Source organism: Sylvia atricapilla, chromosome 9, assembly GCF_009819655.1.
Source record: "Sylvia atricapilla isolate bSylAtr1 chromosome 9, bSylAtr1.pri, whole genome shotgun sequence".
NCBI lineage: Eukaryota > Metazoa > Chordata > Aves > Passeriformes > Sylviidae > Sylvia > Sylvia atricapilla.
The window spans coordinates 4558029-4582988 of record NC_089148.1 but is presented as its reverse complement, the minus strand read 5'-3'; the positions used below and the strand labels follow the sequence as shown (position 1 = coordinate 4582988).

The window sequence follows — 24960 nt, the reverse complement described above, 5'->3', positions numbered from 1 at the left end:
GCGGAGGCAGCGCACTCACCACGCGGGCCGGGCTTCCTGCAGCGCCCACCGGCCCCCTCAGCTCCGGGACACCGGGGCCGCCACCGCGCCCTGCTGCTGCTCCTCCAGCGGTACCCGCGGGCCCCGGGGCAGCGCCGCCATCGCCCGCCGCCACCCGGCCGCCACTCCGGCAGCGGCCATCTTGTGCGTCGACTGCTCCTCTCGCCGCCCACCGCCCTCCCTCCCTCTCTCTCTCTGTCCCCGGCTCCGCACCACCCGCCCCTTCCTGCGCCCGCCTTCCACCGCCGCCAGCCCGGTTCGGGGAGGAAGGGCCGAGTGCCGGCCCGCAGCCCGGGGGCAGGGCTGGGGAGCTACGGCCCGGCGCGGGGAGGGTACCTCGCGCTCCGTCAGGGACGGTCTCCAATGTCAGATGCCGTACTCTTTCCAGGTGGGGATTTTTCCCCCCCGCTTCTCACCTCCTCTTGTCATAGTTAGCGGGCTCGGGGGTGCAGGGCGAGGCTTTTCAGGCACGGAGCGGTTCCTGGGGAGCGCTCGGTGTTTTGGGAGCTTCCTGAGGGCCCCCGCCCGCCATTTTCTCTCCCTCAGGAGCCTCTGTTGGCGGACCCTGCGGTTGCCTCATGCCATCGCACCTTATTGTTTCGAGCCGGTTACTCGTCTACGTCAGGGAAAAATAACACAAATTAACTTCTCGCTTACGTGGCCGTGCATGGCAAAGCTTTCGGGGATTTGCCTGCCAGTCCCAAGTGAAGGCGCAGAGGTGGGCTCGCTGCTGGAAAAGGTCCCCCGTAGCTTTGTGTGCTGCAGGACACAAATCATCCTCAGCCTTAACCAAGGCCACAGGTAAGATGTCTGGGGACCTCCAAGCTTTCCTGTAACACAGTCAGAACCGGCTGGGATACAGATGAAATCTTAAAACGCAATTCTAGAATGTCTTGCAGTCACTTGACTTGCAGCATTTACTAAGCACGTACCGACTGACAGTTATAAATTACTACAAGAGCTAATTATTTATCATCAGGATATTTCATGGTAAGGTAACATCCACTTGATGCCTGTTTATGAGAACAGGAATATGGTGTAAAATGCTAAGGAATTTAGCCATATTTTAATTAAAGACCAAAAATGGTATTCAGTGGTCCCGTTTTATTGCCCGTATATTTTATCATGTCTATGCCCAGCTAGAGGCTCTGTGGGATCAATCCTGCTGTGATGCCACTGTGCAGGATGCTGTGCATTTCTATTTTCCTTTCCTGACCCAGTATATCATTGTCAGTCCAGCATCTGAAGTGCAGCATTGCATGACCTGGAAATACAATTTAAATAGGATATTGTCAAGTCTGAAGTAGCCAGGAACTAGAGAAAGCAGCCTGCAAAACAAAGCTGGGTTGTGACATGCAGACAGAAGATGGAAATTCTTACACACAGAGAAAAACTACATAGGGTAAGATTACTCTTCAGCTCCTATTTCTCACTCTTGTACTGACCACAGACAGATTTTCATTAACTTTACAAGAAACATGGTGGTAGTAACTAAAAGTGTTATTTGTATCTGTTTTACTAAAGTAATAATCGCTATTATTTAGGCTTTTCCACCAAAACAGCCTTAATGTTCATCAAGGACCAGTGCTTAAATACTATTAAGAAAAGCTATTAAATTCTGAAAACAGAGTTTTATAGCCACAGTCACAGGCATGGAGATCCTATGAACACAGGTTAAGATATTTACAAAGAGCACCTTTGACTTAGCTAGAGCTTTACTATGAGCTAGAAAAGAAGTGTAAATTGGAAATATCCAAGGCCAGATTGGACAGGGCTTGGAGCAGCCTGGTCTAGTGGAAGTTGTCCCTGCCTATGGCAGGGTTTGGAGCTGGTGCTTCCAACCAGTCTGATATTCTGTAGCACAGAAACTTTTCAATCAACAATTGCCATCTTTTACAGACTCTTTTTTAAATGGTACAGTAGAAATGTGAATCTTGTTGGAGTTGTCAGTGTCCTGATTAGAAGCAGAAGATGGCATTAGGAGTAGCTAAAGTGGTAAGTATTCTTTGGAACCTTGGTTTAAAGTCACAGAAGCTAGAAATGGTCAGGGCCAGAGGACATCCTGCTACTTCTTTGTTTCTAGCAAGTGATTTTACAGCGTTGTGATGCTCTGTTCAGTCTGGCTTTTAATATTCCAATCTGGGGCCTTCTACCACTTGCTCTTTTGGTTCCTGTATTGTGCAAAGGTTTCATTTGTCATGTAGTTTATGTTTTCCCTCAACATTTCATTCCATTACCAGTATGAACATGCTATCAACAATTTTCAGCATTGCAGCATAGGGTACCACAGTGCTACATGGTTAAAATTTCAAGAAGTGGGATATGAAATGACCTGTGGTTCCTCTATGTAACACTGCACAGATGACCACTTTAATTCTTAAACTCCACTTGAGACTCCCATCAGAGCCAGGCTTTTCTAATGTTTATTCCTTAGTATGTTTTCTGAAAGTTCAGAGATTTGTAGATGAGCTTGTTCTCTTGTTGGGAACTGATCCCACTAGATAACCTGGATTATTTTTAGTGTCTGCTTTCCCCAGTTACACAGCATTTCTTCCTGCATGATACACTGCTTTAGCATTTGAAACACAAAACGTTATTTGTCTTTAAGATTACTGTTTTCAAACACCATTTCAGCTTATCATTAAATCTGCTATAATTTATCTCCACTTGTTTACATTGTTCTTTCTTTAATGCTCTTAAAACCCCACTGGAATTAGTTTTTATTCTACAGCATATAGTCTCAATTTTCAATTCCTTTCTCTCTCTTTTTTTCCCCATTCAAAAGGGGATAATGTGTAGGCATGGTTCTAAGATGTGACATTTGTGGCCACACTAGAAACGTTCTTCAAATTATACATTAAAAATTACTCCCCATTTTAGCCTGTGTGACTGAAATACCTAAAATACCAGTGTAACTGTCAAATGGTGTCATCTCACCATTCAATTTTTATATTACTCCTTCTATATAAAACTGCTCTAGAACTGTGGTACCAGGATAGCTGGCTTTATAAAAAGAAATGTGTATTTTTTACACGTCTTGGCAGTGTTTCAGTTTGCTATTTTAGTTAGCAATGTGACCTGTAAAGCTGATAATAATGGAAAAACTCTCATTTTGAAACTTGTGATATCAGAATGGAAGGCAAGAATGAAATACTTCTCCAAGGGCCTGCAAGCATGTCCTTGTTATTTCACACAGTGAAGATTTTTGCACATGAACCACAGAAAATAAAAAACAAAATCTTTAGCACTTGTATATGCTTGCCCATCACGTTAAGAAAACTGACCATCACGTTAACAAAACCTAAATTCCTGTATTTTTATAAAATTCCATTGACAAAAACAGAAGACTGTATTCATCCAACAAAATCAATGAAAAAAATTCAGATGTTCATTAAAGAGCATGCTGAGTGTCATCCAAGCCCATGAGCTAGAGATGCAACAATTTGAGCTAGTTTTATGTGCTTATTTTAAAGAATAAAAAAGGACAGCAAAATACAGCCTTACACTGTGAACAGGCTCAGTATCTCCACCCCAACACACAAGGTTTTGATTTCCCATGTACAAAAGAAGCCTAGAGGATCTAAAGGAATGTGAAGTCCATTTGTGTAAAATGAATGTTCTTCCCTGAAAGCTTATCTCCCAATCATTCACAAATTCACAATTTGCAAAAATAAATAATACTATATAATCCACCAAACATCAGATTTGTTTAAAAACTTTTTGCAGTTTTTTGATGTTGTTGATAATAAGTTTGTAGAATATCAGTACAGTTATTAATGTTTGTGTTTTCAGGCTGCTTGAAATGCAAAGGTAAATATACTCTGTGACTGCTGCTGCTGTGGAAAAAGAAGAAAACAGAAGGAAGGTAAGAAACTTCATTTTGATGATTTCTCATTAGAGGTTTCACTACCTTAACCATCCCATCATCCCTCTTCTCCCACTGCTGTTGTGGGATGCAGGATGCTGACTCAGGAGTGTGTGCCCCACATTCTCCTCCTCATTGCCTGCTTTGCTCCAGTCCCAGACCTTCCAGTGTCCTTCAGCACATCTTCTCTCTTTTTGGGATAAAAATATTGAAGCAACAAAGTACAAGAATTTGCAGCATCACAATTGTGTAGTTGCACCAGGCAGAGCAAGGCAGAGGCAGCACCACACCACATCCTTGTTCCTGCAGTGCCCCTGCCTAAGTAACCATCTCCTTGGCTTCTGAATCCCCTTGGGCAGGGGATCTGCCAAGTGCTGTATGCTGCCACCTCGTTATCTTACACTTTACTTCCTTGCTGCATTTCCTTTTCTATTCTGTCTCAACAGAACAGCAGAAGTATGACCCCTTATTTCCTTTCTTTGAAAGTGGTACTTAAGTTGAAATTTCTTATTTTTCTTCATAGCATTGCTGCATGACATTTTACCACAGTCTCTTCTTGAGCTTAGGAAGGTAACACATATGTTGGGATGATAAACAATTAAGACAATTATAAGAATTCCAGTGTGAGTATAAAGCTGAAAACCATTTAAATGAACAATGTAATTTTTGCTCCTTTCTGGCACGTTTACTCATGTACTATAAAACTGGAAGAAAATGAGAGACAGGTAAGGAGGTACAGTTAGTACCTTTGCTTAGCTGCATGTAAACCCATAGCTTCATGCTTGTTTTGCAGGGTAAGCTGAATTGTAAAGGTTAAGCAACTTTTCATGTTCACATAGCAAGGAGTGATAAGATGAGGAATGGTCTGGCCTCCTCTTCCAACCACTAGACCTTGTGCATCCTCCACTCTCATGCAAGTCACAGTAATAACATTAAGACTAAACTGCCATCTCAATAATTTTCCAATCGAGTTTGCCAGGGAAAAGCACTCTTACCACATCTAAAAGGATGACAGATTTTGTAAAAAGAAGTTGCTATCTTTTTATTGTTTAAAAAAGATTTTTTTCAAGCTTTCCTGAAGGCTTTTTGTAATCTGACATGTCATAATAATGTTCCCTACTCTTCTTTGATTCTAGCAGGTGAAAGAAGCCACATTTACAGAAGAAGGAAAATCACTGAAGGGAATCAGTAAGTGGAATGAAGTTTAGTAATACTGGAATGGGCTCTCATTACCAGACAGAGAGAGTATTTGTGGTTTGGTGAGTTAGCTATTTTTGATGTTATTTTTCCACATAAGCTACTGATATAAAAACAGTGAAAGGATCAGAACATCCTGTGAGCACATACAGCTTATATATTTTTGTATATATTTTTGTGTATACATTTTTGAAATATTAAACTATTTTAAGCAAGTGCTATCAGTTTCTCAGAGATTAATATATATTTTTATATGCTCATTGAGGCACATGGAACATACACGTTTTAGCCTGTTAACAAATGCCAGCTATTTAGAGAAGCACACTTCCTGTTCTGTTAGGGAAGTTTCTTCTTCTTGTACATAAGGCCACACTATCTCCAGTCTGTTTGACCCCAGTGCTTCTGGTGGCTTTGCTAGGCAGACACATGTTACCTGCATAAAAAATATGAGCCATAAAATAACTTACTCATTTTCCTTCTGAAGTCCTCAGTCTTTACAACTTGAATGTAGTTGGACTTCAGCAGTTCGATATCAGAAGGTTGTTTATGTGACAGTTTATTGTAGACTCTTCCTGGCAGCTGTTTTTCTTATCACTGTTTCCATTAACACAGTGCTCTGGGGAAAAAAAAAAAGGCAATAAAAGGAGTGTCCTGTATTTTCATACACAAATCCCACCTTCTCCTTGGACTTCTTTCCACAGGAAGCACATAGGCTCGTATGTACGTATTTGCATAATTAGCAGACAAGATAAAACTGTTTCTACCCTACATTGATGAGTCAAACACTGAAAACCAGTTAGGGCACACAGGGTCATTCTCTATCTCTCAGGTGTAGCCACTAAAACTCACCAGGTTTGGGAGGCAGAGGCTGAAACCAGCTGTACTGGGTTTGCATGGCCTGGGTTTTGGTAGCGGGGGGGGCTACAGGGGTGCCTTCTGTGAGAAGCTGCTAGAAGCTTCCTCCATGTCTGGCCAAACCAATCCCTGGTGGCTGCAAAGATGGAAATGATGCTGGCTAAGGCTGGGCCAATTAGAAACGGTGGTGATGCCTCTGTGGTTGCAGATTTAAGACTAAAGAAAAAAAAAGTTGTAACACAAGTTGTAATTGCATCCAGAGAAAAGCAGAGTGAGAATATGTGAGAGAAAACAGCAGACATCAAGGTGCAGCAAAGGAGAGGCAGGAGGTGTTCCAGGAGCTGGAACTGAGATTCCCCTGCAGCCCATGGAGACAACCATGGTGAGGCAGCTGTGCCCCTGCAGCCCATGGAGGTTCATGCAGCATTCCAGCTGCAGGCCATGGAGGAGCCCCAGGCCAGAGTAGGGGCATGCCTGAGAGCAGGCTGTGACCCTGTGGGAGCCCCATGAGCCAGGAGCCCCCACTGGAGCAGCCTGTCCTTGAAGGACTGCACCCTGTGAAAGAGTGTGGGGAGGACACTGTTCCCTGGGGGATGGACTCCCACTGCAGCAGTTACAGAGAACTGTGGGCTGTAATACAGGACTGATGTTGGAGAAGTTCAGAGAACTGTCTCCCATAGGAGGGAGCACACGGTGCAGCAGGGGAATGACTCCTCTCCCTGAGCAGCACAAGACACCACGGATGATGAACTGACTGTAACTCTCATTCCTGTCTCCCTGTGCCAATGGGGTAGGAGATGGAGATGGGAAATGGGAGGGTGGGGGGAAGGTGTTTTTACAAATTTCTTTTACTTATTACTAACAAAACCAGAACAGGATAATAAATTCACTTCATATCCCTAATTAGAGCCTGTTTTGCCCGTGATGGTAGTTGATGAGTGATTTCTCACAGTCCTTACCTCAGCCCATGAACCTTGCATTAGATTTTCTCTCCCCTGTCTGGTTGCTGAGGGGAGTGAGGCTTTGGTGGGTGCCAGACACCTGGCCAGCATCGACCCACTAGTGTTCCACTTCCCAAGCTCACAAATCAAAGGGAGAATCCTAGGGATGAAATGTTAAAATTCTAAAGCTCTCACCCTCAGTCTGCTTTTCAATGCCTTTAGTCAGCTACTAAAAGGGCACCAAACCAACCCTAGCATAGGATCATTTAATATAGGTTGGAAAAGACCCTTTGGATCTGTATTTTACAATCTCACATAAATCTCATTTCAGAAATAATTTTCTGCTTCAGCAAAATTCCTTCTCCTTTATGCCAGTAAAAGGAGAATGCAATTACTTCAGTACAAATTTAAGTTGACCTCTACTATCAAATTGCAAAATCTCCAAGGATGACAGGATGCAGCAGGAGTTATCAGGCTACCACTTAAAAACAGACAAATGTTTTCAACAGGTTGAAATGGAGTTTTGAATGTAATTTTAAAAGCAGAAATGTCTTCCTCTGTAAGAGTCTTTCCATTTCCTTGGACAGTAATGCTGCATTGAATTACTAAAGTAGGAAATTCTCACAGATTTTATGTTCTCATTAACTTGATCAATTTTGTAGAAAATGCAGATATGGATCTCAGGTTTTTCTGAAACAGATCTTACCTTTCCAGCCACAGCAATGACTTGAGATTCTTCCAGCAGTGAAGAGCATGGTCTATGTTTTACTTCTTCAGCCAAAATTTTATCCTGTTTGTATATGTATATATGCAATATATACAAAAACCCAACAGGTAACAATATTTCATACTGGGTTTCAAAATAATTCAGCCTACAAGACCAAAGGAGCTCTCAGTCTATTGAATAAAATACAGGTAAAATAAGGGAAACAAACATATTTTACTATTCAGTTTTGAATGTTTGGGGTGGAAAAAAATCAAAGCTCTTTTCTTTCTGTTTTTTATCCTAATGTTTATGAAGACACTGGAAGTTTTCTAAACAAATACATGTACACTGACAGTGAGTAATTCAAACAGTGTGTGTTGTTGCAATGGCCTGTTACTGCCCATACCAAAACAATCTATTCACAGCTCACATGCAGGCAGCATTTGAGGTGTCAGGACACACGGTGAACTCCATTCCCCAGGTATTGCCTTTGGTCCGTGGGACACAGCTCAAGCATCTTCCACAGCAAGGCTGTCATCAACAATAATCTTCCTTACACCTCTTTCCTTGTATTACTTCTCAGAGTCAAATAAAAAGCACTTCTTTAAAGACTTAAATTGAACATACTCCAGAAAAGGAATACCTTATACCCAAGAATATTAACTCCCCGAAACAATAATGTACCTTCTTTCTATCTCAAATTTAGAACGCATATACTCAAGTCACAAGGCTGATGACCTCTATATCCTAATGATCTTAGCCCATAATAAAATACCACAGAAAAAAGTTTGCCAAAATAAAAATGGGAATATTTATTATCCTTTCTACTAAAGCAATGCAGTTCTTCTGAGATTATACATTGGTCTTTGCAAATGTTTCTACAGCTAAATTCATACTTATCCATTTTGTAAAAAAATTAGACACATACTTCATAAAAACAAAGACACAGGCTATGTCACTGAACAGCTGGAAAGGATTGTAACTGTTAGTAGGGATGAGCAAAGAAAGCTCATGCTTATACTTAAACCTCTGGCATTTGTATCATTATCATGTTCAAGTGGGACAAAATGGGGACATTTCCTTGCACATTTCTGAGTCCACTTCCCAAGCTTTCGGCAATCCGACAGACTGTTAAATACTGCAAGTGACCAGGAGACCCTAAACATTGCTCAGCAGTACTACATGCACAAGATGCAGGGGAAGGAAGAGTCAGACCCATGCAAACAGTACAAGACAAACCATTACAACTGGCAAACGTGCACCGGACAAAAATTGAAGTTTATGAAAAGTTTTATTTGTTGTCATGAAAATAGTATCAGAAGCAAGTAACTGTATGTGTTTTGCAAAGTCATCTTCATTTGGCCTCCTGAGCTTTCTTGGCATTCTGTTTTTCTTTCGCCTAGGAAACAAGGGGAGATGATGTCAAGCTTTGTCTTAGCAAAGATCATCCTGGTGCTTTGAATGACTACCCATTATATTTCTGAATATTAATATTATGCTGGAAAAAGGGATTTAAATGCAAATTTGGACCCTTCAGAAGCATTCTATTACTGTTTTACTAGGTTAGTATATAAAGCCTTTCAAGAAAAAATAGAGATTTAACTAAATTATGCAAGAAAAACTGAAATTAGGTAACTTCTGTAGGGGAAAAGCACTATTTTAAAAACATAATCTAAACCTTCATTTTTCATACCTCCATACCAATTTCATTTATCACAGAAAAAACTCTTCCTAATGGAAACATTTTATGTCACAAGCAAACATCATGTTCAGACATACAGATTATCAAAATTGAACTCTGAAAAGAGCAAAGATCTTAGTGGCTTAGACCTTTCAAATAAGTGGAAAAAAGCCCCACAAAAGTTCCTGTCAAAATATTTGCAGACAAATTCTCATAACTTATATGAATCATAATAGTTCAAATTGATAGGGAACTGGCACTTCCTTCCTTATGAATTTACTTAAAAAACAGATTGGGCAAGAAGAGGGGTCAACTCAGAAGAAATACTGGCCAAACAACTTTCTGTCAAAACATTAGTTTATTAGTTCATCAGTTAATTCTGAACAGAACAGCATCTAATTCAGTAATTCAGAATTAAGATCTGTTACCACCAGTTCACTGGTAATTTGTGAAGGCAGCTTGATGGGTGTTATAAATGACTTCTGTTAACATGAAACTGGGTTAAAACTCCACTAGTCACTCTTAGAAACTACAAGCCTGCAGATTTACCTTCCTGTATAAATTCAGCTAAAGAATGTACTCATGAAATAATACACAGCTTTCTTCATTATACTGATTCAGAGATCCTTTCTCAGTGAGTGCAAAATCAGGGATCCTGCCTCAAGTGTAAGTAAGTGCATGCCAACACAGAGCTGAGTACAATTAAAGTATTTGACTAATTTAATAACCTTGCCAAAGTGACAGACACGCTTATTTATTGAAGTTTGAATACAAACCTTAGCAATTAATCAATGTTAATGGCTAGATACCTTAGAAAGGGGGAAACCCAAGGCAGTAAATGAGCACAGGAGCAGGGAAAAGGGAGGAATGGAATTCCCAGCGCTGTGCCACGGCTGCCACCACGCGGTCACCGCCTGCTACAGCGGCCGCAGGAGTGCGGGGAGCCGGCCCTGGCCAGATCTCGGAAGAACAAATGACACGGGTTTGTTTATTTAAAAGAGAAGGGATGAAGAATCGAAGTAATATCCTATCAGCTAGGAAATACTCACTTTTTCTACTAATGGTATTAACTGCTGATGCTCTGCTAGAGTCTTTAACAATTCCATGATGAAAGGAAGGTAGTTATGTTTTCTTCTAATATTTTCAATCTAAAAATAAAAACATTAACAAAATTATTATATAGTTGAACTATCTTCTAGTCCTCATCCAGTTCCTTCAGATTAATTGCAAAGCTCCCATATATACACATATACATATATATATACACATAAAGCTGGCTTTTTCTTACAAGTGTTCCAATAATTTCATCAGAAAAGCAAAGGCTACATACCTTATATCTTTTTAATTTTTGGTTCTCTTCTTCAATTAACATCTGGTACTTTGCAACTTCTGATTGTATAGAACTTAACATATTACTACTTTGATCTGTATCCATAGGCTCCTCCTTCCACAAAACAAAAATTTAAATGGATGATGTTACTCCATTTTTATTTTATTTTTTTAAGCAAGTTTTTTCTCAAGGGTATTTCTATCACAGAAAGATTCAGTTTTGTTTACTGTTATAGGAACATTCCAGGAATTTCGGCCGTTAGTTACAAGCAGGTACTACAAACAGAACAGTGTCAGCACTGCAGCAATTGAGTCAAGGAGAAAGTCAAAATGACATGGTGTACACTGTGCTGAGTGCTCAGCTCAGAGCTGCAGCACTGAGTGCACCCACACTGTGCTGGACACATCTCTAGCAATCACTCCCTGCTTTTTTTACTGCTACTCCATTTGGAGCAAGGAAGGGAAGTGAATAGTAAAGCCAACATAGAACTATCAGGGAAGTACTTTTAATAGTAGCAATTTAAATTCCATGGCCTACCTCTGCCAGTTGCTGCTGTAGCTCTGCAATCCTCTGCTCATATATCATCTTCCTGTCAGACACAATAGCCATCAGGTTAAACCTTATCTCACCTTCACTGTATCTAATTGAGGAACAGAAAAACAAAACAAAGACAACCCACTTTCAAAATTAGTTACCAACATGACAACTCAAAAGCCCCCTCCTTGATTACATTTTACATTTCATGGAAACAAGATTTTAAATGGGTCTATTAAATTAGATTGTGCTACAGATCCAATCTTGTTACAAAATAAAACCAGACCACAAATTAACTCTATCTCATATTTAATTCCTAATAACCTTCTCTCCCCAAAATTTACTATTCCTGTCTGTGGTCACAAAACAAATACTGTCCAAAAAAGAAAAGAAAACACGACAACGGAACTTACAGAAGATGCTTCACACAATAGTTTTTACTTTCTCATTACTATTACTTGTTAGAAAATACTGGCAACTTCTCCACACAGTGTGAGAAAATAATTGAAGACTTCTCCACTATTTTTCAGTGTGAGAATTACATTCAACAATTAGACTAGCAGGTCTTCTGTATGTTAAATTCTCCTAAAGCAACTTGGTAGTCCTGTTTTGCTTATTAAAAAAAAAGTCCTCAAGCAAAAACTTTTAATTGTTTTCTAAAAATGACATAAAATCAACTTTATTTCTAACAAATTTGGGACTGCAGTTTGGAATCAGAACTAAGAAATAAAAAAGTTCCATAGTATGTTTTTCTAGCTAAAATTTCTAAGACAAGCCACATTCCTAAGAAAAACTTCTTATCTCTAAATACCAGCTGTATGGACAGAATGACTATCTTGTATTTTTAAGTGCATAGGCAAATGTAATTCATGGTCATGACACTCTTAGCTTTCACTCACAAAGATCCACAGCTGTGTAACAGAGATAACAATCTTCTTTTCCAGAGCACTTGTAGGATCTCTCTTCACTACACAGACACCTACTTGGATTAATTACGCGGCAGCACATTGTATTTGAGATTTATCTATCATCACATTTGCCTCCTGTTGGGCAACGGGTTCTCAAGTCACACAGTGATATGCATTAAAAATGATGCATAAGTGCCATTGCTTAGAACTTGGCTGGAAATCCTTGCACTGAAGGAAATTAGGACTATGGAATTTTTAAACACAGGTAAGGTGCTACATTGCAAAGGCATCACGACCATTTACTTTTGTATGCGCTTCTCTATGACGGGCCGCACTGCGCTTATCCAGTCATCCTGATGGCATGCACCTGGGGAAAAACCAGCAAAAAACCTCATCATCTTTGCACAACTGAGCAAAGGAACAATCAGTATCACTGCAAAATTCATTGCAAAGTCGACTCGTATAGTTCAGGCTTATGCAGCAACTTCAGAGCATGTAACAGTTTTTCCTTAGCTACTGCAGTCTGAGATAACTCAGGTGGTTTTTCAGGAGGTGGAAGATACTTTATTACAATAGCTAGATAATGCAATAGCCAAAGCAATGGAACAAAGCTAAATTTTAAAGGCATAGGCATCTAACATTTGTTTTGCTGATAACAAGAAATAATGGGGTGGGGGAAAGGACCTTATGTAAGATTTTTATGACACAAGAGAAATTAGTTGGCACTACGACAACAGTAAAGTTGACAGCAAAGGAAAACAGCTCTTTAATATTAACTCTTGATTTTGTCTATGTAGATGCAATGTAATGTTAAAAAAGTCAGGCAGAATGAAAAATCATAAAAGGATATATGATAGAGAACTTGATTTCAAGATATATGACAGAATACCTAGAGGTGATCTCCTAAGTTGACAATTGTGGGCTCAATATTTTCTGAGCCTGAGAATTGCTGAGCTCACAGAAAATGCCCTTTTTCCAATTTCAAGACCTTAAAAGTAAATTTGGAGACTCATGATCTTGTGACCATACAAATGATGTTACTGTTGGGTCTGCAGACTGTACAGTATCTCTAGACAGACTAAAGAGAAGATTAAGCAGCAAGCTGCTGCTCAACCTAAACATAAATAAAATTGCCAACAAATCTGGGAAAACACACTGGGAATGGAGTGTGGAACATTATTGTTGACAATGTATCAGACTCTGAAGTACAGATACATGATAAGCAGTGCAGACCTTTTCAAGACTCAACAGGGCACACATATCTCAAGAAAGAATACAAAACAGAAGCCCCTCTTACAGAGAATAAAGCTATTTTCTTTTAAACCATTAGGAAAACGTTTGCTATCTAAGAGGAAAGAAGGCAGTGTGTAAACACAAGCCACATAATGGAAAAAAAGTGTCTGGAGACAGCTGTATACATTCTCCCTTTATGTAAACTTCTCTCTTGCAATAAAACTATCGTGGTTTTGGAAGGAATTGCAGGACTGGATCATTTAATTACTAAATGAAAAGACAGAGTATTAGACAGAGAGGAAGCAGGGAGAAAATTCTATTTTCTGATCAACAAAACTAGAACAATACAAATGACTACAAGTACAAGCCTACAGCACATTCAGAAAACTTCCAAGATATTCTTTACTTTAATAAATAATTTGCTTTGAGCCTATAACATATGACCAATTTGTTGCAAAAAGCCATTGTTAAAATAAAGGATGTTCAGCAAAAATGTAAAATGTTACCTAAATCAATTGGTCCTTCCCTTAAGCCATCTAGTTCATATAGCCTCCCATTGACAGGAACATAGCTTACAAAGTGAAAGGCATCTTCTTCCTTTGCTGAAGACTTTGCATCAAACTCAAACATCTGTTGCCTGCAAAGAAGGTTTTAAAACCCCTGAGATTAAAAAGGATTTGCTCAAATTCTAGCCAGATTTAAAACATATGTTACCTGGCAAAACTGTTGTGAACTTGCCGAATCACTTCCGAGTTGCTCAGTGCCAAACCTTTCATCTGAAAGGAAGTAACAAAACACCTGTAAAGCACCCCAGCTGCAACAGGGTGACACTCAAAATGCAGAAAACTGGGCACTCACCGCAGCATCAAAGCTTTGGGAAAATTCTTTAAATTCTGACAAGGTCTCCCCTAGATGAATGTCTTGATGAGCACAGTTTAACAGCACACTTACTATGGCTTGAGTTGCACAGGCATTATTTATGACCTAGGAAAAAGCAGGGACAATTTGGTCAGCACTGGTGATAAAAGTTCACTCCAAACTGTGTTTGTTTTTGTTACAAACACACACTTTCTATGCTGATTTACATTAGAGCTCCACCCTAACACAGACTGGATTTGCTGCCTGGGTAGATGCAGAGAAGCCCTTGCTGTAACAAAATCAGCTCTGCATGGCTGTCATATACAATTCACTGATAAAACTCATATTTCCTAGCTGTCCTCAGAAACTGTCATTCCACTGCCTCACCATCTGTCTGAAGTGATTCATGAAAGACATAGAAGAAAGGCAGAAATCCTTGGATTCCTGTGGAAAAACATCCAGTAATATTCAAAGCAAGCTGCCCAAATTGTGTTACTTGATCTATGACCTTAAAAAAAGTCAACTCTCCCAAGAAAAGCCCTTCAAATAATGAGATCTCCTACTAGGAGCAAGAGGTCAAAAAATTTTAATTTGAAGCAATAAAAACACATTATGGAACGTAGAATTTTTATTAGAAGGTTTTATTGGACAAAAATATTCTAGGAATAAACTAATGAAACTTAAGTGTTCCAAGATGTAGAGATTGTTTAAATGATGGTTAGCTGAATAATAAACTTGTCCAACATACCGATCCTTTTCCAGTTAATGTTGAAGTTACTGGTTTGTCAATGTTACATTTCAGTGTTAAATATTTCCCTTTCAGAAAACATAAACAACCCCCTTCATATTAGTCATGTCTTTAATGTTGTTTACTAATAACCAAACTAAAACACTCTATTTAAAGAAAGAGGCTACAAGGATTATTAAATATAATTTGAGATTTAACTAAATGCACTGTAATCAAATGGTGTGAGGCCATTAATACAAGGCTTTACATTAGCAGTTTTTTCTCAGGGAACTATAGGTTAGGAAAGAGTAGTGTATCATTAGTCTTTGAGACTATTTTGCAATTGAAAATGCTACTTAAAACCTTAAAACTTCCAGAGAGGATGTGCATTTTGTATAGAAAAAAGAAAATTACTTTAGAGCTGCAAATGTGAAACCACTTCCAACAAGAAAGGAGGGAAAAAAAAAAAAAAAAAAAAAAAAAAAAAAAAAAAAAAAAAAAAGAGAAAACCCAAGCAAAATGTTTTGCAATCAAGGCTAGTCCTAACAAAGGAAAACCTAGTATGTTAATACTAAAAGCCACACCATAAATTTATTTTCTGTGCTTCAGGGTGTTCTCAGTTCAGATTATGTCTGTATAGATGATAAATGATAAAGCACTTCTTAATTTAAGTCAACTACAATCTAGTTGACTTAAGTGGTAATCAAGGGAGTCAACTACACAAGTGGAACAGATTACAGTAGCCCAAACTCAAACCCACACAAGCTAAAGGCTAGAATACACACAGATGCAAAATAAAGGACATACAAGGAAAATCCATCAAGGGCAGTGAAACAATCAACCAGCAGCAGAAAAATTCAACACCCTAGACCAGCAGAATGGCATACTTCAAATTACACTGTAACATAGGGAAAAGGACTAAGAACTAAAGACTCTCTGAGATACAACTAAAGAATATTATCAGAGACAGTTGTAAAGTAGTGCTAGAATGAAAGCAGGGAAATCTCAAGTGGATCAGAGGGGGTGAAGCTGATGCAGTGTAATTAAGCTGACACAGAAGCAAAAGAAGGCAGGGACACCTGTGCTGACACACTGTTAGAAGGGTGCTGTTACAATGAGGGCAGGGTCACTACACCAATTGGTATTCGTCAATGATAATTAATACAGGGCATTATAGGAGGGACAGGATTAAATGGCAACTAATTTTGCTGAAAAATCAAGATGGAAGAATCAGTTGCTCTCTTTACAGACTCAATAATGGCTTCAAAACAAGGAAAGGAAATTCATTGAGATTTTTGTGAGGCACGATCAACACTGGAACTGCTGAATAGCACGATATAGAAGCTTGAAACAGAAAATAAAAACAGAGGAAAAATTAGACTTGGCAAAGAATTAATGGGCTCATCACATATTGGCCTTTAAGCATATTTTGTATTCCAACTACAGTATGAGACAAGTCTGATGAAGTATATAGGGACCAGGCTAAACAAAGTCTGACTGCTGGAGAACAATATGCAGAAGATGCAGATCTGAGGGCAAGAGCCTCCAGCTGCTGAAATGAAAATACTTTATAGAAATACATTCTAGAACTTTAATCAAGTGAGAAGCAAGAAGTAAGGAAAGGCAGCAACAACGGTCCTGTTGCAGAGGAATAGAAGGAAATGCAGGTGATGTTCATAAAATTCCAGTGTGTTCCTGGATGTAGGTGACAGAACTACCAAGATGGAACTAGGGAGTATCTAGCTAATGGTGGCTCACAGGCAGGGTGAAGTGTGCAGAGTGAGGATGTAATTGCAGGATCAAATGCAGGCAAGTACTGGGTTTGTCCCACAGATACAATGCCATCACTGCACACAGCCAGTCCAGCACTGCTCCACACACACAACTGAGAGAATCCTTCAGGAGACCCCAATCTCTCTTAGGATGCCCCAGCATTAGCAGAAAACATTTTTTGTATTTAGGTAACATAATAATAAATACAGGTTGTTCCCAAAAGATGTTTATTTGGACTTGAGAAATACTTCTGTCTTTGTGCAGAAATACCAACATTTTCCTGGGTATTTCTGTCCAGGAAGTCTTGGTGAGGTATTAGATTGATCAGTACACATGACTCTAACTTAAAGAAAACACTCATAGTTAAAAGATTTTGTAGGCAAAAGTTCAAGACGTATTTAACAATATTTGAAAGAAAATTGCAACATACATACACAGAAATGTATCAGGAGAGGACTGACCTATCCCCAGGTGAAGCTCAGCTTAAAACAAACCAAGGAACCACTGGATTAGGCTGCTGTCTGATGCATTACTTCCTAAGCATGCACCTTTCTCTAGGGATCCAGTCTGACCTTCTGGATCAACTGTAGGCAGAAGCCCTTTAAATTCTTGACTCACATCTTCTACCTGATGGATTATGCGTTTTGCTTTTCAAAAAAGCTGTGGACAAGCCTGTGCTGCAATTGGTAGTGTAACCAGCAAATCCCTGGGCTTCACTTACTAAGTATCCCAATGTTACTGAACAGTTGGTTTTACAGAGCTCAACATGAAAAATTCAGCATTAGCACAAAGTTCCACTATTTATTCTTGTTTAGAAACCTGATATAATTTTTTAATTTTAATTTTGTTAGAGTAAAGATATAATCTTTCTCCAGCTATATTCAGTTACTGAAAATTTGTTTCTAATTTGTTTCATGTCTTGAAGTTGTACTTATAAGTTATTTGTTATCCCAAATTTAGCTTGAACACAGATACCTGGTCTATTTTAATGTTACCAAATCTGAAAGGGTCAAAAATCTTGAGTTTGAAATCAATTAAGTAGTGGAAATGTAAAAAAACCCGCTTCCATTAAATGTAAAAAAAATTTGTTTCCATTAGTGCCATAAACATAACCAGAGACCAGTGTTTTGTTATTAACAGTATCGTTTATAAGATACTCCTTCTGCAGGTATTCCCACTTAATGAAATGAATGTTCTGTCATGACAATGCAAAATAAAATAAATGCATGGCACCTAAGAAAGGCAGGATACCAATAGTTTCCTGCTAAGAGCTAAAGATTTTATTAAACTCAAAAAAAGTAGTTTCAGGTCTGCAACACTGGCATTCTTTTTTGTCCAGAGACACTTCTGCAGGGCTTGGCAGAGAATGCAGCTCCTCCAAGGAGAGTGGCAGGGAGCTGAATACATTGAATAGGTGTAATCATGTATCCACTGTGTGTGAAAACAACAGCAAAGGCTCACTGAAGCAACACAGAAATCAGGAAATTCAGAGTTAAGGCTGAAACTGTATCCTTAACTCACCTCATTGTGCCTAGGTATCCTAGCTCAAAGGGTATGTAAGATCATCCAGAGTTCTGTGGCCTCAACTAGAGGACCAAACCATACCTAGGCATAACAGGGAGGCCAAATTTAACATGAGTGCACATAAAAGTGACCATTTAAAAAAAAATCCTTTAATATGCATGCATACCAGACAAATACTTCAAAATTCAACCCCCCAACATAGTAATGATTTGGAACAAGATCTGGTTGCCATCTGAAATCCAACTACAACATCACTATGGAAGTGGATGTGAGGAAATTGTGAGCAGGCACAAGGTTCTTACCAAAATTGTGTTTCCTAATGAAATTTAGAGATGTTTTACTAGATAGTTTGGGAGCAGTGGTCTTTTACCTCTAACTAAAGCCACAATGAAACAATTCTCAAGATTGAACACATAATCAAGTTGAACAGAAACAAAATCTATTTCTTCTGTTCAACTCTTGTTATATATTAACAGCAACCTTGTCTTGCTCACACGGGATTCAGGAGGATACTTGAAAACATGTCTGCAGTAAGACAAATTGTACCAAATGTCTTTAGATGGGAACATTTAAAAGAAGAAAACATGTGATAAAGGAAAGAGAGGCAAAGACTTGTTGGTATTTTTTAGGCTCCAGTGTCATGACAGTTTTGAAGATACAGATCAAAAACCTTAAATGTCATAAAAATTGCCTGAACCAATCTTATTTGTTCTGGGATTCCAGCCTACAAATGCACATAATGTAATATTACATCATCACTTTTGTAATGAAGAAAAAGGTCTTCTGGAAAGACCCTCAATGCCAGCATAAAATTTGGCTTAGATAAAACAAAACATAGAGAGGAAATAAAAAATACACATGAACCCAGCTGCACGATGGCTGGGAGGACCTGCTCTTTCTCAGTGCAGATATTCAATACTAATGCTCATCTTTCTTTGTGCTCCTGGATGACTCAGAAGGATTCAGACTGGTTTTGAGAAATGCAGTAACTTCAGCACTGGCATAAAGAACCCTCTGTTCTGTCACTTACCTGTTCCCAGTTTTACCCTGTAAAGACTCACTGAACAGACATATCTCAGTACAGCAGAGACCAGCCCAGATAATAGGCACAGAAAACTGCTGGGGGATGAGCTACACTGGCTCACAGAAGTTTACTGCACCCTGCTCTCATCAGCAGCAAATCAAAAGATCAGACACTTGCTCAAGAAAACACGGTAAGTCCTCAAAACATTGCTTGTCAAGTTGGATCTCTAACCCAGGCAAACTTTCTTCAGTGTCAAAGTCACCAGAGCTAAACTGGTATTAAACAGATTCCTCTAAAACATCCAAACCAGTTTCTTTCCATTGACTTTTATAACAATTTCTCTGTACCTATTTCTAGTTGTTCAGTCACAATAGCTCAGTCCAGGAAAAACTGAACTGATATGAAACACAAGCATTAATTTATCTACAAGGAATGTTTTAATTTTGCAAAACCACTGCACTTGACTGACAGGTAACACTAAAAAATGAAAAAGATAACTAATTCTAAACTTTCTGCAAATGACTTGAAACATCTATTCCATGCCATCAAGTGGCATAACCAGGCAGTACTACTGTAAGAGTCAACGTCTCTAGAAATTGCTTTCCATCTTACAAGAGTCACTCCAGAACACTCTTTAAAAGGCAGCAGGTGAAGGGGACAATTAGAAAGGAGGCTTCAGCTTACAAACACATTAAAATACGAGTGTTTCAAAGGGAACTAAAAAATAAAGACGACTTTTCACTCTTAGCCTTTAATTTTGTGGGGCTTGTTATCAAATCTAACATTATCCAAGTTTTGTGATGTACATTCTGCAATCTCATTTTACAGTTCAAGAAAGTTTCTCTTAGCTATTGCCTTTAAACAGTGTCAAGTTTCAAAAAAGGGAAGTGGGGGTGGAAAAGGCAAAAGAAGTGGAGCAAGCAGACAAATGCTTTGAAACTTTTCAGCATTCACAAGAACAGCAATTCTAGGACAACCTCAGCTACTCACAAACAAGACAAAATCTCTCGAGTGAAGGAAAATTTACCTTCACTTTAAAATAAAAAACCAACATCCTCAAAAAAATCCCTCTTTAGATTCTGATCAGAGTAATTTCCTCCCACCACCTTTTGAAAGTTACATCAAGGATTTTCTCTGAATTCTTTAGCTACAGCCCATGGCTACTAACAGTATGTTTGGTTAGGCAGAAATCACAACCTAAACCAGTGTCTGTCAGAGCTATCTAAAGACAATCAGCAAACTGCTGCTGATCATTGTATCATAAAAACGGTGGGCAGTGCTTGGCAGGACTCAAGAGCTGCAACAGGGGCAGAATGAAGAGAATCAGCATTAAAAAAGCTGACCCATAATAGAACGAAACAGGAAGGTGATTATAAAAGGAATATAACAAAAGTGCAGGTACAGAGTGGCCAGGATGGCTTATTTGCATTGTTTTCCATATTTCTATACTTCTACCTGCAAGTATGTGGAGATTTTTTTTCATATCCTGAAATTTACATTCAAAACACTTCTGCATTTGTGGTGGGAAATAAAACAAGAAGAAAACCAACCAAAAAAAAAAATCCCCCCAAAACCCCCACCCTAAACACCCCAACAAGTAGACTATGTAACAGTCTTCACAGAAATCCTAATAATTTGCCCTTTGATATCAATGTTTTGTAATTAGACCAGTATTAAATACTCCTACTTTCATTCTGGCCACTTTCTCTTTTTCTTGCTTGCAAGCAACACACACAGCAGTCTTTTAACTCTGTAAGACAGAATTTCAGTACTACTCTGTATTTAATAAAGCACAATGGATTACATCAGCAAAGCTATTTTTTCCTGTTTCTGACTGGCCAGATTTTCAACTTGCATGCCAAAATGGTCTCCAAACCCTTAAAGGAAAACATTATCCTACAAATCCTGCCCCAGCTTCAGAGCATTTGAGGAAAAAAAAAGAAATAAATCCAGGACCAAAATAAACTTCTTCCAACAAGTTGTTGAAAGTGGTTTCAAAAGAAGGAATTCACTCATTCTGCTAAGCACATTTACAAAGTCACTATTTATTGCACAGAAGACTGAGCTACTTTATGGGTGAGGGCTGACAAATAAATAAGAGCTTTACTCTTCCATAGCTGCTGTTTTTGTCTGACTTGACAGATCCAATTGATTTGCTTTGTCAATACAACTCCTACTCTCAGAATTTGTTGAAGTTATTTTACCTTGCAAAATACTAATTTCTGTGAATATATTAACCAAAAAAGGTTAAATTTTTTTGGTATTAAAAGTTATGTTTTGTGATAAATCTAAAACAATTACCGAATTTCTCATACCTGCTTAGCAAAAAAAATTGTATCCAGTCTGGAATCCTGGACAACAGAACCCGCTGGCTCCTCTCCAGGCTGCCACTTGAAGAGAAAAATCAGCCCATGTACTGGCCTGAAAAACAAAATTTATAGAGAAAAGGTCACCAGGACTGACGAAAAACATTGAAATTACCTGTACTGTAGTTTAGCTGTATGCTGGTATGGCAATTCTGTTAATTCTTTCTAAGCATCAGAAACTCGCACTGAAATTTTCAGATGTGCTCTTTTAATTAGGCAGAAAACAATTCAGGCTCCTTTCTGTAAGTACTGAACAATCCCAATCAGAATTAACATTTAGCCAGTAATTTTCAAAAGTCAGGATCAGTTTTCCTGGTTACTGCAACTTTTATAGTTGCAGAACTATCGTTTGAACTGGTTAGTGATAAACAGCTGTCAAAGCATTTGTCAGTCATGTACAAGAGCAGGAACTAAAGTCTTGGTAATCCTTCTGGACACAGATGAACATCCAAAGAGGAGCTCTCCTGAAAACTTCATGCTTTGAGTTCTCAACAAAAAGTAAGAGAAACCCAATTTTCTCTTCTAGTAAAAATGTGTCTTGCCTTTCAGACTGTATGTTTTATAGTATTACTATACATAATACTATTATGTATAGTAAATAGCTTTTATTACATGTTACACTGTATTTAGTATTCCCAGAGCACAAAAGTTTCTCAGTAAAGGAAATAAATCTTACATAATTTACAGTTACAGTAAGACAAAAACTCATTCATCAACTTAAACCTAAGGTCATCACCACAAAGAGGCCACAAAGGGTTTCTCTACAAAAGACAAACATACACCTGTACTGCATAAGAAACTTTCCCTAAGCTCTGACCAGAAGGCTGAGATGCATTTTTTTTCAAATTCTCTCAGTGGACCTGCAGTTCAAAAAACAAAGATGCTCCCATATTCTTTCACTCCCAGTGTTTGCCCAGTGTGTGAAATATTGCAGGTGTAAATGGGAAGGCAGGATGGAAGTTGGCATCCCTCAGGACTAGAAAGGACACATCTCCCAGGATCCACAAAGCTGTCACTTAATGAACAAACAGGTAAGTGTTCTGGTGGTGCAGACAGCAAATAAACCACTCCTTAGGCAACGTTTCTGTCATTCAGGTGTTGCTTGTCAAATATATTTGGTCAAAAATTCTAGAAATACATCTGTACCGATTCCTGCATCTTTCGAAAGATTAATCCTACATATATGGGATATTTGCACGAGATACAAGAGCATGGTCCAGGTTAAATGATATTTTCCTCTTAAAATCCTGTATGTAAACATAAATAACATCACATTGTGGACAAGATGTTAAAAGAATTAATGTTGCTTAACGAGGGCAAAACTGTTCCATGTGACACCAGCCACTGTCAGTTATAAAAAGCCTATTTGCCTTCACATACACATGGAAGTGGCTCTGCAGGAAAAACGAGTTACAAAGGTATCCAAGCACTGGAAAATAATTTAATACCACAGAGGTAACATCATGGGATGTGAGGAAGCAAGGAACAGAACTTCATCCAAGAATTTGTTAAAAGCTATAAGGCAAGCTAAGGGCAAAATCGTTAGAAATCTGCTTCCACATTCTAGCTACTATCTGCATCTCTTTCAAAACCTGATTAAGCGAAATTAAGTACCAAACCATTAATAAAAACAATTTAACTGCCAGGAATTCCATTAAATCAAAATTCTACTCAACCTCTGTAGAAGCTGGAGGAAAAACACAAACACGAAACGCCCCAAATAAAAAATCCACATGAGTTTAGTACACATTCTTTCAGGGACTTCAGACATGTGAATAAAAAACATGTGCCTTACTTCAATTTTTCAAAGTTCTCTGGCTCCAAACTCCATATTTCTTCAACTTGTGCTCCTCTACAGCCTGAAATAAGGAAAAAAATACAGATTTCTCCAACTAACCCCTTTAAAAAGAGACCCAGCCAGTAAAGAGACACTTACGAAAGAAGGCACAAAACCATTACATAATATTTACAACTAGCCTGTCCAGGCTATGGAAAAGTGTATCTATGAGCTTTAACAGACCTTGATTAAAAAAAACCAAACAAAACAGGCAGAGAGAAATTATTTCAGGAATTTCTGAACCCGTGTACAGTGATGCTGCCTTTACAACACAGTTGCATTTAAAAATAAGCAGAGGAAATTAAAGTATGTCTGGTCACTTTGTGTCTTTTGCTTAATTGAAAACACTACTGTTTATAAAGGCATTATCAGCAAGTCCAAAGCAGAACTTTAAAGGTCTTTCTCCAGACAAAGACCCACTGTAGTAGACCAAAAATGCTGTACCCTCAAGCAAGACATCTGCATAACACAGAGCCCAGAAAGTTCAAACATTTAGTATATAGAAGTTTAATTCATTAACTAAGTAAACATAAAATCATCATGTCTGGACTTCATTTCTGAGAAAAAGACATGACACAAACTATTAATCAATGAAATGTGGAGTGAAATCATTTCGGTTCTTTGGCTGAAAGCCTGTTGTAATAACCATACATTCACAGTTTCGCCAAATATTTTAAATGCAATTCAACGCAAAATTAAACATTCTAGAAGGCCAGGCAGCCGCTTGCAGACTACCCAGCCACTGCCAAGGCCCACAGCTCAGCCTAGGCACAGAAGCCGAACGCGTTCCCAGTCTTCAGCTGCGCTAGGGAAGTTTAGACTGGACATTCGGAGGGATTTTTTCAACGGGGCGATCAGACATTAGAACGGCCTGCCCAGAGAAGTGATGGAGTCACGGCCCCTGGTGGTGTTTAAGGAAAGACTGGATGCGGCACTCGGTGCCGCGGTCCGGTTGACAAGGTGCTTTGGCTCACAGCTTGGCCGCGATGATCTGAGAGGCCTTTTCCAAGCGAATTTTCGCCGTGACTCTCCGCGGCACGTCGGTGCCGAGCTGTCCCGCAGCGGAGCGGCAGGTGCGGTGGGGAGGGCTGGCCCTACTCATAGCAGGAGGCGCACAGGCCGCGCCGGGGCCGGGAGCTCCGCGCTGCCTCAGGCGGCCGGGCCGGGCCGGGCCAGCGCCGCGGCGCTCACGGAGCGTGTCCCAGCGCCCTCCCGGCCCCGCATCCCCTTCCCGCCCGGCCAGCGCCCCGCGCTGCAGGAACGGCCCCGCGCAGCCCCCGCCACCCGCCCGGCCCCGCCCGAGCCTCACCGAAGCCTTTGATGAGCTCGGTGAAGACGCCCGGGTCGCTCTCCATGAGGCACCACTCGCCGGCGCTGCTGCCCGCGGACATGGCGGCACCGCGGCCGCTCAGGCTGCGAGGCCGGGCCGCGCCGCCCCTTTCCCGGCAGGACTGGCGCCGAGCAGGGCCGCGGAGAGGCGGGGCGGCCGCAGGAAGCGGATGGGCGACATCCGTGAGCGGGACTGGATCCGGGGCAGCCGCGGGCGGCGGCGGCACCGCCCC

General features: G+C 39.8%; 1 protein-coding gene and 1 long non-coding RNA gene across 4 annotated transcripts; one reads left to right on the top strand and one right to left on the bottom strand.

Annotated features, from left to right (window-relative positions):
- Positions 1–334: 334 nt before the first annotated feature.
- Positions 335–7855, top strand: LOC136364666 (uncharacterized). The gene is made up of 6 exons (XR_010744199.1): positions 335–427; positions 586–840; positions 1260–1441; positions 3832–3904; positions 5041–6370; positions 6423–7855. It is a non-coding gene; the product is annotated as an uncharacterized lncRNA (long non-coding RNA).
- A 1020-nt stretch (positions 7856–8875) lies between these two features.
- Positions 8876–24960, bottom strand: UCHL5 (ubiquitin C-terminal hydrolase L5). Of its 3 annotated transcripts, XM_066324639.1 has the most exons (11): positions 24708–24949; positions 23357–23420; positions 21511–21616; positions 14148–14273; positions 14004–14065; positions 13796–13926; positions 12360–12423; positions 11152–11254; positions 10615–10728; positions 10334–10432; positions 8876–9002 (listed from the first exon to the last, which is right to left on the bottom strand). In XM_066324639.1, the coding sequence occupies exons 1-11, from the start codon at positions 24787–24789 to the stop codon at positions 8958–8960; spliced, it is 996 nt and encodes a 331-aa protein (XP_066180736.1). In that variant the 5' UTR covers positions 24790–24949; the 3' UTR covers positions 8876–8957. The 3 variants fall into 3 exon arrangements, with proteins under 3 accessions (XP_066180736.1, XP_066180737.1, XP_066180738.1); XM_066324640.1 differs by lacking the exon at positions 10615–10728 and having other exon boundaries at positions 24708–24960; XM_066324641.1 differs by lacking the exons at positions 23357–23420; positions 24708–24949 and adding an exon at positions 18169–18252 and having other exon boundaries at positions 21511–21621.